The sequence below is a fragment of the Elephas maximus genome, chromosome 10, assembly GCF_024166365.1.
Source record: "Elephas maximus indicus isolate mEleMax1 chromosome 10, mEleMax1 primary haplotype, whole genome shotgun sequence".
NCBI lineage: Eukaryota > Metazoa > Chordata > Mammalia > Proboscidea > Elephantidae > Elephas > Elephas maximus.
The window spans coordinates 101,681,891-101,695,550 of record NC_064828.1 but is presented as its reverse complement, the minus strand read 5'-3'; the positions used below and the strand labels follow the sequence as shown (position 1 = coordinate 101,695,550).

The 13,660-nt window shown below is 38.8% G+C and overlaps 1 protein-coding gene across 2 annotated transcripts; it reads right to left on the bottom strand.

Annotated features, from left to right (window-relative positions):
• Positions 1-440: 440 nt before the first annotated feature.
• GPR65 (G protein-coupled receptor 65) lies at positions 441-10,714 on the bottom strand. 2 transcript variants are annotated; one of them, XM_049898381.1, is made up of 2 exons: positions 10,631-10,714; positions 441-2,164 (listed from the first exon to the last, which is right to left on the bottom strand). In XM_049898381.1, the coding sequence occupies exon 2, from the start codon at positions 1,696-1,698 to the stop codon at positions 676-678; it is 1,023 nt and encodes a 340-aa protein (XP_049754338.1). In that variant the 5' UTR covers positions 1,699-2,164; positions 10,631-10,714; the 3' UTR covers positions 441-675. The 2 variants fall into 2 exon arrangements, with proteins under 2 accessions (XP_049754338.1, XP_049754339.1); XM_049898382.1 differs by lacking the exon at positions 10,631-10,714 and adding an exon at positions 3,346-3,459.
• Positions 10,715-13,660: the final 2,946 nt, after the last annotated feature.

Genomic DNA, 13,660 nt, shown 5'->3' with positions numbered 1-13,660 from the left:
AGAGCTCATGTACTTTCTATCATGGAAGAGGCCTCCAGATACTTGCTCAGAGCCTATTAATTTTTCCCTTATATAGAAGTCTTAAAGCTTGATAACTAGGTTTCCTAACCGACATAAGCTTCAGGAGGCCTAAGGCCATCTTTTTTTAACGTCAATACTTATCACACAACCTAGTACATGGAGACGGCTCAATAAACATTTGTTAATGAATGAGAGAACCCTGAAAGCAGTGTTTAATCATTGGAGTTATTGGAGATGGGTATGTACAGTGGGGAGAAGTGACAACTGATCGCCTGAAATCCATAGAAAGCCTGAGAAAAAGAATGCAAATCGGACACAAAGGTCACTGATTTAAAGATACACAATTCTACACACTTTACTAACCTCTGAGGTGCAAAGCACAGATGCAGACAATTGCCATTAGTAAAAATGACTGTGAGTCATTAGGAAAATATGAAATTTATTTAATACACCTCATTTAACAAAAGTCAGGGAGCTGTACCCACACACTTTGGAAATATTTCCATTGGAGAGGGATAAATATTCACTCAACCGGACCCCTTAGATCCCATCCCCTTCTAAAGTTCTTTTGCAACATGTAGGCAGTGGTGGGTTGAGTCTTGGTGGTATAATACTGTGTGCCTTAAAATCAAAGCAAAAATAAATCTTCTTGGTCTATTCCAAGACCTCTAATTCCACAGTATCTTTTGTAGACATGGAAAGTAAACTTTTCCTTTGTCTTTGTGATTTATTAAACTTCCCTGTCCAGAATTTTAATACATTCCACATGTCAGACCTCCCTGTTTCGGTTACAAAACAGTACAGAATTGGATCGGCAATGCAATTTAAACTTGTTAATGCGACCGTGATTCTATATATTTTATAAGTCTGCTTCCAAGACTTGTGGACAAAGGGCCCCTCATCCAAGCTCACATCATGCTCTAAAACGCTGCGAATCACCAGCATCACGTGGAAGGGTGTGAAGCACAAGATAAAAGTCAGCGTGATGCTAGCCAGGAGCTTTATGATTCTCTTCTTTTCTCTGTCTTCTGTGGCTCGATTGTGCTGCACAGCTTTGTAGACTTGCCGGTTGCAAAGCATTATGATAACCAAAGGGATCGCATAGCCCGTACACGTCCTAAACAAGTTGAGACGAATTTGCCATTTTTCCAAAGGGTACTTGTCATAGCACAAAGTAAAATTAGACTTTTCGGCATCACAATACTCAATAGAGATTTCATCTTCCCACAACATGACTGCATTGAAGATGGTTTCCGATACCCAAACGGAGAGGCTGGCCAGGAATGCAAACTTTCTTGTCCTTAGATAAAAAAACTTCAGGGGGTAGACAACTGCTAAGTATCGATCGAGAGCGATGCAGGTGAGGAAAGCCGTACTGCTGTAGAAGTTCATGTACATCAAGAAAGCTGTCCCTTTGCACAAAGCAGGTGAGAAAGTCCAGTTGTCTCTGTTCCAAGTATAGTTAATCCACAGAGGGAGAGTTAATGAATAGAGCAAATCGGAGAGGGATAAACTGAAAAGGTAAATTCCTAGTTCATTATCCTTCTTTGCTTGCAGAAAAGACACACACAGAGATCCAACGTTGGCTGGGATGCTGATGACAACCACAAAGATGTAAACAACGGGGAACAGATAGTGGTCTAGGGTGTGCTGTCCTTCGATGCATGTGCTGTTCATTTTTTCTTTTCTTTTGAAGTGGCAGCTATGTCAGTTCTTTGCAACTAAGTGGAAAAGTAAGTCTTGCCTCATTGTAGCTGGTTTTCAACATAAAATGCTCTTTTGCTAAGATTTTTTTTTCAATTTTTCTTTATTTTCAAAAGTTCTGATTAATTCACCAGTGCCTGTAAGGGCTGGATGTAGACTAATTTGCACACAGGTCCCAATGGGTGGAAGTCAGGATCCAGGCTCCTAGCAGGTAGCTAAAGTGGTCAGCTGAGTTTAATGGGCAGAAGGCCATGTTCTCATCACCACAGAATGCTGCCCAAGAGCCCTCGAGGATCCACAGGGTTGTCTCTTAGGCTTCATAGAGTGTTGTCGCCAGTTTGTTCTTCTTCATTAATTTCAGAGGAGATTGGTACAAACATGAACATACAAGGTCTTAGTTCCACAGAGACTGACCTCTCTTTGTAAAAGGCCTTTGTTTCTGTAATGAAAGAGGAACTAGGATAGTTGAGATGTTTAAAAGATACATGACCTCATTACCGTTGTTTTGAAACAATCTCCTCTTTTTTTTTTTAATCTTGTTTATCCAAGGTAAATAAAAAGAAGGAAGATATTGGAAGTACATTGAATTACAAGAGGGTATTAACATAATATTATCTAATCGATTTTGGTAAACAAAACCAAGCAGAGATAGCTTAGCTATTTCAAATAAAGGTTATTCACAAGTGGTTAGATTTGAAGGAATTATGTTTCTCACTGGGCATGACCTAAGAACACAAAACTATCGTTCAAAAGTCATTTTAAATGGAAAAAAATAAATAAACCTGTTGCTGTCGAGTCAATTCAACTCATAGCCACCCTACAGGACAGAGTAGAACTGCCCCACAGAGTTTCCAAGGAGTGCCTGGTGGATTCAAACTGCCAGCCCTTTGGTTAGCAGCTGTAGCTCTTAACCACTACACCACCAGGGTTTCCAAAAAGTCATTTTAGCAGCTGATAAAATGACAGCAAATTCGATGATTTGTTTACAATCAGGAAACATCTTTGTGTGTGATAAACTTCATGGTTACACAATTTAAAATTTAAAATTCCACATGTAAGCTAGGTATAAGGTCTGTTCATAATTAGTTTATTAGCTAAGGAAATATTGTTGCAATAAATATTATTAAACTGTAGAATTCTAAAATGTAGTGGCTTTCTGAACATTTTAAAATAATCAGACAAGTCTACCTCTTCTGTTTTCCTTTCTGCTTTCTTTGTGGCCAACCCTTTTTATCTTTTTTTATACTCTTATAAACAAGAGAGCAGAATGTTCTCAATTCTTGGTATAATATTGTGACCATCAATTTCACCTTTATACCTGATTGTTTATTAGTTCGGCTTATTTTTTAAAACGTCATAGATTCACATGGATTAGAGATTCCATCTTTCTCCATACACTGGAGTAGAGAAATACTTCTATATTCCCTTGTTGGTGAGGCCTATTAGTGGTTTGGATAATTTACCTGATGACACCTTCACAAATAAAACAAAATGACAAAACCCACCTATGGTAGCAGATAGGAGAGAAAATTGACAAGTTCTCTGCTTCAGCTTTATCCCTGGAAGAAACTATAATAAAAATTCTTTCCTGAGTATTCTTGAGCTTTGGCTGGTACTCACCTGCGTATAGGGACAGAATCTACATTATTAGTTTGGTCCCACAAATCTCAAGCCAACGATGAGTTAAAACTGGACCTAGGTGCTCGACTTCTTCAGTCATCAGAGAAATACAAACCAAAACCATAGTGAGATAACACTACACACCTACAAGAATAAATAAAATAAAAAAGACAAAAAATACCAAGTGATAGTGAGCACACAGAGCTCCTAGGACTCTTGTTTATTATTATATGGAAAACAGTTCAGCACTATCTACTATAGGTGGACAAGCATACTCCCGACGATGTAATTAAGAAAGCAGCAGTCAAGAAATCAAACAACACATTTCACTGGGTAAATCTTTCGCAAAAGAACTCTTTAAAGTGTTAAAAAAAAAAAAAAAAGGCAAACATGTCAACTTGAAGACTAAGGTATGCCTGACCCAAGCCATGGTATTTTCAATCACATCATATGCATGTGAAAGTTGGACAATGAATAAGGAAGACTGAAGAAGAATTGATGCCTTTGAATTACAGTGTTGGTGAAGAATATTGTATATACCATGGACTGCCAGAAGACCAAACAAATCTATCTTGGAAGAAGTACAGCCAGAATGCTTGTTAGAAGTCAGGATAGTGAGATCTTGTTTCATATGCCTTGGACATGTTATCAGGAGGGACCAGTCCCCAGAGGAGGACATCATTCTTGGTAAAGAAGAAGGTCAGCTAAAAAGAGGAAGACTCTCAATGAGATGAATTGACACGGTGGCTGCAACAATGGGCTCGAGCATAACAACGATTGTGAGGAGTATACAGGTCTGGGCAGTGTTTCGTTCTGTTGCACATAGAGTCACTATGAGTCGGAACTGACTCGATGGCACCTAACAAGAACAACAATAATGATGTAGTGGTTCTACTTATAGGTATATAGTTGACAGAAATGTGTATATATGTTTATCAAAAGGCACGTGCTGGAACGTTCATGCTAGCACTATTTGTGATGGCCCCCAATTAGAATGCCCAATCAGTGGTAGAATAGTACAACAGCGATCACTATATCAATGAAAATGAACAAGTGATTGCTACATGAATGACATAGTTGATGTTCATAAACATAATGTTGAGTGATTAAAAAAAAAGACAGGTACAAAAGAGTACATCATACTATCTGATCAAAAAGACGAAGAAACAAACAAAACAGGCAAAGTTGCTCTGTGCTATTGAAAGTCAAACCAAAAAAAAAAAAAACCCATTGCCGTCAAGTCAATTCTGACTCATAGCGACCTTATAGGACAGAGTAGAACTGCCCCATACAGTTTCCAAGGAGCACCGTTAGCAGCTATAGTGCTTAGCCACTACGCCACCAGGGTTTCCCGTTGAAAGTCAGGGTAAGGCTTATCTTTGGAGATGGGCCAGGAAATGACTGGAAGAGGGCATTAAGGGGACTTCTGAGATTTTGCCATTGTTGTGTTTCTTGTGATGGGTGCTGACTACATGAATGTGTTCAGTTTGTAAAAAATTATCAGTCTGTACTCTTGGGATATGTGGATATTTCTGTGTGTATGTTATACTGCATTTAAAAAATTAAAGAGCAGACTCAAAAGGTTGTGTGAAATGGAATCAACAGTAATTTGCAAATTCAATATTTGAAATTATATGATTTTACTGCTCTTGCTGCATAAAAAGTAACTCAAAGAAACAAGCAAGACCATTTAAAAGAATATGAAAATCAATTCAACAAAAATAAAAGTTTGCTATATTAAATTAATTAATCTCAGGCATCTAGAAGAAGCAAACACAAATTCTTCTTTGAGAAAAGCACCCTCAACCCAGCGCTTAAAAAATTGCGGTTAGAATTTTAACAAATATAAACTCGTTAAAACGCACGCACACATGAGAACAAGTCACTATATGAGATTCTGCAGAAATAAGAAGTGACAAAACCAAACCCACAGAAAATTTAGAGATTAGGGTTAACTCTTACAGAATATGAAATAGGTGTGTTTAATATGTTTATAGGATTAACGGAAAGAATCTGAATACACAGTAATGACCAAGAAACTATAAAAATGATGAGCATATTTTTACAAAGAAAGAGTTTCTAGAAATGAAAAATATAATTTAAATTTAAAAAGTCAATTCAAGGACTAATCAGCTGATTGAAAACAGCTGAAGAGAGAATTAGTGGACTGCAAGATCGTTCTAAAGAAATAACACAAAACCAGCAGAGTGTTAAAAAGATGAGAAATTATCAAAGGGAGGCTAAGAGACATGGCGAATGAAGTGATTTGGTTAGCATATGCGTAATTGGAGTTCCCTAAGAATAGAAGATAATTAATGGGGAAAAGGGCAATATTCAAAAAGATAACAGGTGAGAACTTTCTAGAACTGACGAAGGACATGGAATTCTCAGATTTATAAAGTCCAGTGAATCCCTGGTAGGATAAAAAAAAAAAAAGGAAATCTATACTTAGACACATTGCAATCAAACTGCAGCTCACCAAAGACCATGAAAAACAAACAAACTAAGGTGGATTACTTACCAAGGTTGAATTAATATTCCCAAAATGCTAAGAGAAAGTATCTGTCATTCTGTAATTATACACCCAAGAAAATCAAACTTCGAGAACAAGGGTAAATACAAAGACATTTTCAGATAAATTAATACAGACATAATTTGCCCCCAAGACCTTCATTAAAGAGTTTTCTAGAGGATATACGACCTTGAGTGTATCCCACCTGAATTTAGAGACCATCAAAAAAACAGATTTGATGACTGAACATTAATGACTGAAGAACAGACAAGTTGTGCGATGACATTAAGGACATCATATATGAAGAAAGCAAAAGGTCGTTAAAAATACAGGAAAGAAAGAAAAGACCAAAATGGATGTCAGAAGAGACTCCGAAACTTGCTCTTGAATGTCAAGTAGCTATAGGGTAGCTAAAGCGAATGGAGTAAATGCTGACGTAAAAGACCTGAACAGAAGATTTCAAAGGGTAGTTCAAGAAGACAAAGTATTCTAATGAAATGTACAAAGACCTGGAGTTAGAAAACCAAAAGGGAAGAATACACTCAGTATTTCTCAAACTGAAAGAACCGAAGAGAAAATTCAGAACTCAAATTGCAATATTAAAGAATTCTACGGGCAAAATGGGAACCCTGTGGCATAGAGGTTAAGTGCTATGACTGCTAACCAAAAGGTTGGCAGTTCAAATCCGCCAGGTGCTCCTTGGAAACTCTATGGGGGCAGTTCTGCTCTGTCCTGTGGGGTCAATATGCGTCAGAATCAATTTGACGGCAAGAGATTCTGGGCAAAATACTGAATGACACAGGAAGCATCAAAAGAAATTGGAATGAGTATCCAGAATCACGGTACCAAAAAGAATTGGTCCAAGCTCGATCGTTTCAGGAGGTAGCATATGATCAGGAACCAATGGTATTGAAGAAGAAGTCCAAGCTAAACTGAAGCCATTGGCAAAAAACAAAATCTCAGAAATTGACAGAATACCAGTTTAGATGTTTCAACAAATGAATACAGCACTGAAGGTGCTCACTCATCTATGCCAAGAAATTTGGAAGACAGCTACCTGGCCAGCTGACAAGAAAGATCTGTATTTGTGCCTAATCCAAAGAAAGGGGATTCACCAGAATGTAGAAATTATTGAACAGTATCATTAATAGCACACACGAGTAAAATTTTTCTGAAGATAATTCAAAAACAGTTACAGCAATACATCAATAGGGAACTGCCGGAAATTCTAGCCAGATGTAGAAGAGGATGTGGAAAGAGGTAGATGACTGCTGATGTGAGACAGATCTTGGCTGAAAGCAGAGAATACCAGAAAGATGTTTACCTGTGTTTTATTTCACTATGCGAAGGCATTTGACTGTATGGATCATAACAAGTTATGAATACCATTGCAAAGAATGGGAATTCCAGAACACTTAATTGGGCTTATCAGGAACCTGTACGTAGACTAAAAGGCAGTTGTTTGAACAGAACAAGGGGATACTGTGTGGTTTAAATCAGAAAAGGTGTGCGTGACGGTTGTATCCTTTCCCTGTACTTATTCCATCTATATGCTGAGCAAATAATCTGAGAAGCTGGACAATATGTAGAAGAATATGGCATCAGGATTGGAGGAAGAATCCTTAACAACCTGCTATATGCAAATGACACAACCTCACCTGCTGAAAGGGAAGAGGACTTGAAGTACTTACTGATGACAATCAAAGACCACAGCCTTCAGTATGGATTACACCTCAACATAAAGAAGACAAAAATCCTCACAACTGGACCAATAACCAACATCATGATAAACAGAGAAAATATTGAATCTGCCACGGATTTCACTTTACTTGGATCCACAATCAACATTCATGGAAGCAGCAGTCAAGAAATCAAATGGCATATTGCATTGGACAAATCTGCAACAAAAAACCTCTTTAAAGTTTAAAATGCCAAGATGTCACCTTGAGGACTAAGGTGCACCTAACCCAAGCCATGGTGTTTCCAGTTGCCTTGTACGCATGCAAAAGCTGGACAATGAATACGGAAGACCAGGGAAGAACTGATGCCTTTGAATCACGGTCTTGGTGAAGAATATTGAATATAACTGAACTGCCAGAAGAACTAACAAATCTGTCTTGGAAGTACAGCCAGAGTACTCCTTAGAGTCAAGGAAGGCAAGACTTCTTCTCATGTACCTTGAACATGTTATCAGGAGGGACCAGTCCCTGGAAACAGACATCATGCTTGGTAAATAGAGGGTCAGTTAAAGAGGGGAAGACTTTCATCAACATGGATTGACACAGTGACTGCAATGATGAGTTCAAGCATAGCAGCGATTGCAAGGATGACGCAGACTGGCAGTGTTTCATGCTACTGTACACAAGGTCTCTGTGAGTCGGAACCAACTGGATGGCACCTAACAACAACACCAACAATAGAGGCTATAGTTGGTGAAGGGAAATGCCATTAGAACAAAGGTCTGAGATGTATGAAGGATTGAATAAGCTACTGAAAATGGGGCTGTGAGGGATACATAGCATCCCACTCATCGCTAGGCTCATAAGTCTGAGGGACAACACCTGAACCATGCACATCTCCTGCCTGGGGACCTGGACAAAGAGCGCAAGGGCATGGGCAGCGGGTGCCACTTCCTCCTATGTGCCTGATGCTCAGTAAGTGCACATCTTTCTTCTTACAAACAATAGATAAGATGGAAAAATGATTTTGGGAGGATTTACAAAGTTCTGAATTTCTCTGTCTAAAAGCACTTCCTGTCTTGACTAAAACAACCACAAGATGGGATGGTTATGATGAAGCAGATTCTAGATCTCTTCTTTGTTGGGCAATGGAGGCAGTACAGCCTGTGGTCATGACTGAGGGTTCTGGAGACAGCTTGGCAGTCTTCCAAAAGCCCTCAGGGGATCTGTGACACTGTGTGTCTTCCCCTAAGTTTGAGTTTTCACATGTGTAAATTACTCCTCTCTTCATTGGGTTGTTGTAAGGATTAAATGAGATCACACATAAAGCAGACAGCCTAGCAGTTAGTCACATTTCAGTCTACCTTAACCCCTTGCTGTGGAGTCGATTCTGAGTCATACTGACCCTATAGGATAGAGTAGAACTGCCCCATATGGTTTCCAAGAAGCGGTTTGTGGATTTGAACTGCCGACCTTTTGATTAGCAGCCGATCTCTTAATCACTGCCACCAGAGCTCCACAGTCTACCTGAGCTAATACTATTTTAAAGACACGCACTGGTAGTCTGCAGGTATCCTTGGTGCTGTTCTCTATATTTCCTTTAGGAAAGCATCTTTGGGCCATCTAGGAAGAGCATAGGAGAGAAGCCAAATAAAGGCACTTAGTTTGTAATTTGTACAATAACGTTTCACATATGACACGAGGTGTGCAGATCCCTGTGGCCATTGAGTTGATTCCAATTCATAGTGACCCTATAGCAGCCTTACAAGACAGAGTAGAACTGCCCCAATAGGGTTTCCAAGGCTGTAATCTTTATGGAAGTAGACTGCCACATCTTTCTCCCTCAGTGGGGCTGGTGGGTTCGAACCACCAAATTTTAGGTTAGCAGCCAAGGGCTTTAACCGCTGTGCCATCAGTTTTCCTCTATGATCCAGAGTAATGAGTGCCCAGGGGCAATCTCTAAGTTTGTACTCCCCGCCCCTTGTCAGCCTCGGCAATGGTGAGGAGTGAGAGGGGGGCTGTGATTAGCTGGCCAGCCTCGTCTGGCTCCTCCTTGGACTTGGAGCCCAGGGGCAAATGGCCCCATCTAAACCCCCTCACTACACCTGACTAAGGTCTGCAGGTAACAGTTGCTAATTTCACTTGTGTGAATATGAGATTTTAGTGGAATACATCATTCTTATTATTCATACTTTTTCTTTTTTTCCAGGTATCTTTTGGCTACTTGGAAACCCTGGTGGTGTAGTGGTTAAGATCTATAACTGCTAACCAAAAGTTCAGCAGTTCAAATCCACCAGACGCTCCTTGGAAACCTATGGGGCAGTTCTACCCTGACCTATAGGGTCGCTATGAGTCAAAATCGACTCCATGGCAATGGGTTTTGGTTTTTTTTTTTTGGCTTCTTGATCAAATTTTGGGAAAATCCTTTTTAGAACGAGTGCCAAGAAATTTGGATACATTTTTTATTTTTGCCAAATGCCAATCAACTCCTAAAACACTCCTAAAGTACAAATCGTTGATGACATGACCAAAAAATGAAATGTTTTCTTACGTATTATAGTATACGCTTGCCTCCATTAGTCAGCTTAATAGCTATTTATTTATTATTTAAGACCACGTGTCAGACTCTGTGCTAGTTACTTCCTAACATGACATATTTATTAATATTGGATACACTATGTCCAGACTTCACATTATTTCTGAGGGCTGTAAAAAGTATCACTGGACCATTTTATAGGAAATGGTGCCAGACAGCTCTCTGGCCAGTAGCTGGTAGATGTCTTCCTAAACAGTGAATTCAGTTTGCCAATACACTGTTTTCTGAAGAGGAAACGGAGTGTAAGCCTTTCTTGTTTGTGTGTGGATTGAGGGTTTTACCTGACTAGTTCTAAGTTTAAATTTTGACATCTCTTAACCACTCTCCCTAGTAGGGGAAACCATATGTCTTCCTCATTTCTCCCTCTTGTAATGTTCCACATTACCACATTTATACAGCCTAAGCCAGAAAAAAAAAAAATCACAAATATTACCAACAATCATGCAACAGTATGTTATCTACTTAAAGTCTTAATTGATATTTTAATATTTTGCTTACCTGTGTTTCTTGGGAGGATGGTTTTGTTGACCGAGGAGCTGACAAATCTCTCTGTCTCAAGAAGAGAAACCAACACTGTTGAGGCGACGGGAAATTGCACTCGTATTTCATCATAAACCAATGAGGAAGCAGCCTCTTAACGAGACAGAGGTAGGTTGTCCCAGTTTGAACAAAAGAAGTGGCATACTTTAAAAGATGATTTCATTTATTATTTATTGTAGAATTGTTTTTATAACTTGCTTTTCTCTTTGCGTCTTAATCACAATTATATAATGAGATTATATATGCTTTACTTGATAGAATATCTACTAGAATTTTATTCATTCATTAACTCATTCATTCTGTCAACACATACATGTGCTATATTCTTAAAGCTCTGCGTTGGGAGGTGAATAAACCAAAAACCAAATTCCTTGCCACAGTGTTGGCTCTGACTTGTGGCAACTCCACGTGGTTCAGAATAGAGCTGTGCCCCGTAGGGTTTTCTTGGCTGTCATCTGTGGAAGCAGATCACCAGGGCTTCCTTTTGGAGCATCACTGGATGGATCTGAACCACCAAGCTTTCAGTTAGCAGCTAAGAACAAACGGGTTGTGCCCCCTAGGGGCCTGTGTGTTGCCCTTAAGGAGTTTATCACCTAGTGAAGAAGAAAGACATGTTCAAAAATAATCACGGTACAGTGGCAAAAATGGATACACACTCTGAGAGAGGGACAAAGGAGGTCGAATCAGTTGTTCGAATGTTTGAAATAGGAGAGAATACTGTAGACACACTCAGGGAGACTACATCTCTGGGAGCAAAACAGTAGACAGAGAATGTGCAGAAGCGTTTTTAGGAGGGTTGGTGGGTGTTGCGTAATTTCGTGGCAATGATGGATGGAGCTAAGTGAGTAAACTTTGGGACTCTGTAAAGTCTTTTATTTATTTATTTAGTTTTTAAGAGTTTTTAATGGAATATACCACATGCAAAAAAAAATTTTTTTTTTTTTTCAGTTTGTCATAGTGTGGTACAACGCTGTTTAAAGTGTTTAACACTCTTTAAAGTGTTAAAAAGCAAAGATGTCACTTTAAGGACTGAGATGCCCCTGACCCAAGCCATGATGTTTTCAGTCGCCTCATATGCATGCAAAAGCTGGACAGCGAATAAGGAGGACTGAAGAAGAATTGATGCCTTTGAATTATGGTGTTGGTGAAGAATATTGACTATACCATGGCCTGCCAGAAGAACAAACAAATCTGTCTTGGAAGAAGTACAGCCAGAATGCTCATTAGAAGCAAGGAAGGTGAGACTTCATCTCAGATACTTTGGACATGTTATCAGGAGGGGCCAGTCTCTGGAGAAGGACATCTTGGTAAAGTAGAGGGCCAGTGAAAAAGAGGAAGACCCTCAGTGAGAAGGGGTTGACACAGTGGCTGCAACAATGAGCTCGAGCATAATAACGATTAGGAGGACGGCGCAGGACAGAGCAGTGTTTTGCTCTGTTGTACACAGGGTCGCTATGAGTTGGAACTGACTCCATGGCACCTAACGACAATAACAACAATGAGATTACATGTATAGGATTTGGCTGGAGAACCATTTTCTTTTAGATTCTCAGCTTGGAATAGAAGACAGAGATTGCTAAAACCAGTTCAACTAACTGGCCAACCAAGTAAATAATTTTGTGAAATGTGAAAATTTGTTTGAAAAATATGTAGACTGTTAGGAAAACTCACATAGTACTTTATGCAAGTTACTGCCAAATATATCAGTGGTTTAGTATGAAGTGAAATTAGCTCCTAGAACTTTCTACTCTTGAGATATAAAAAAAAGTCAGCAACACTGCTTTTGAATCTTGCCCTCTTGAACTTTCATCAGAAATGAAGGTAATAATATTATTTTATAAGGAAGGAATTGATTTTGGATGAAAACTTTAATTCAATTTTAGAAACTGCATCCAGGGAAACCTGTGCCTGTTTTTGCAAAAGGATATTAAGGGTTGCTGTTCATGATTTTTTTTCCTATTCAGAGATAGAAAAGATAATTTTGCAACATAACCAAGACTTTTAATCTTTAAATAGTGGGGTTAATAATGATGTGTCAGGATGTAAAAGTTGTCTAGACTTCCTCTGGAGAAATTTCATTGAGACTAATAAAAGTAATATATGGTATTTATGAAATGACAGTTTGCAAAACAGTGTAGCATACGGTAAATTAGAAGTTCAGAATACTTGATTTTTTTTTTACTGAAAAAAAAAATTCAAGTACAATGTTAAAAATGAGTAATAAAACCCTTAAACCTTTAAAATAACACCAAGATGAAAGTCATGGTTCCAGCAGACTTGTGACTCTAATCCAAAATTCTCATTTTTGCTTGGTTTTGCACATCCGCTTATCTGTGGTTTCAATACATGGATATTTCATGACTTTCACAATGTCTTATTTTACCTAAACAGATTATACTTCTGCTTTTAGAAGAAGGAAATTTTCTAGTCCATATTAAACAGCATGTGTATTTTGCTCTTCAAAAACGAAAGCAATCAAACTTTCACTTCTCTTGATGAAACAGGAGAAGAGGTAACTGTGGATGACCTGAGCTAAAACCTTGCCAACTCTACAAAATAAGAGATTTAACAATTTTTAATAAATTTGCCTCTTATTTGGGCCCAACTGTATGGCACTACTGTGTGTACAATCATAGGGCTATCTAATGAAGAACTGGAAAGGATCGAGTCATTGTGGTATTTTTAACAAGATAAAAATATGAAAAGCAGCAATCTAGAACATTGATCTTAGATGGTTGGTGTTCTGATGAGTAGTCAGTTGTCTGAACTCTGGAGGCCACAGACTGGCCAGTAGTTGGGCACTTGGGCAGCCCACAGCAGAAAGAGGAAGAGATGGGTAGATTTGCCCATTCTAGCTTCTTTATGGGCCAGACCTTGTAAGAACCCGTTTGGCTACTGAAGGATCCTTTGCGAAGCCACATGGTCTGTTTGGTGGAGTTTCACTAGTTATAACAGTAACTAAATATGGCAGGATAAGGTTTTGAAACA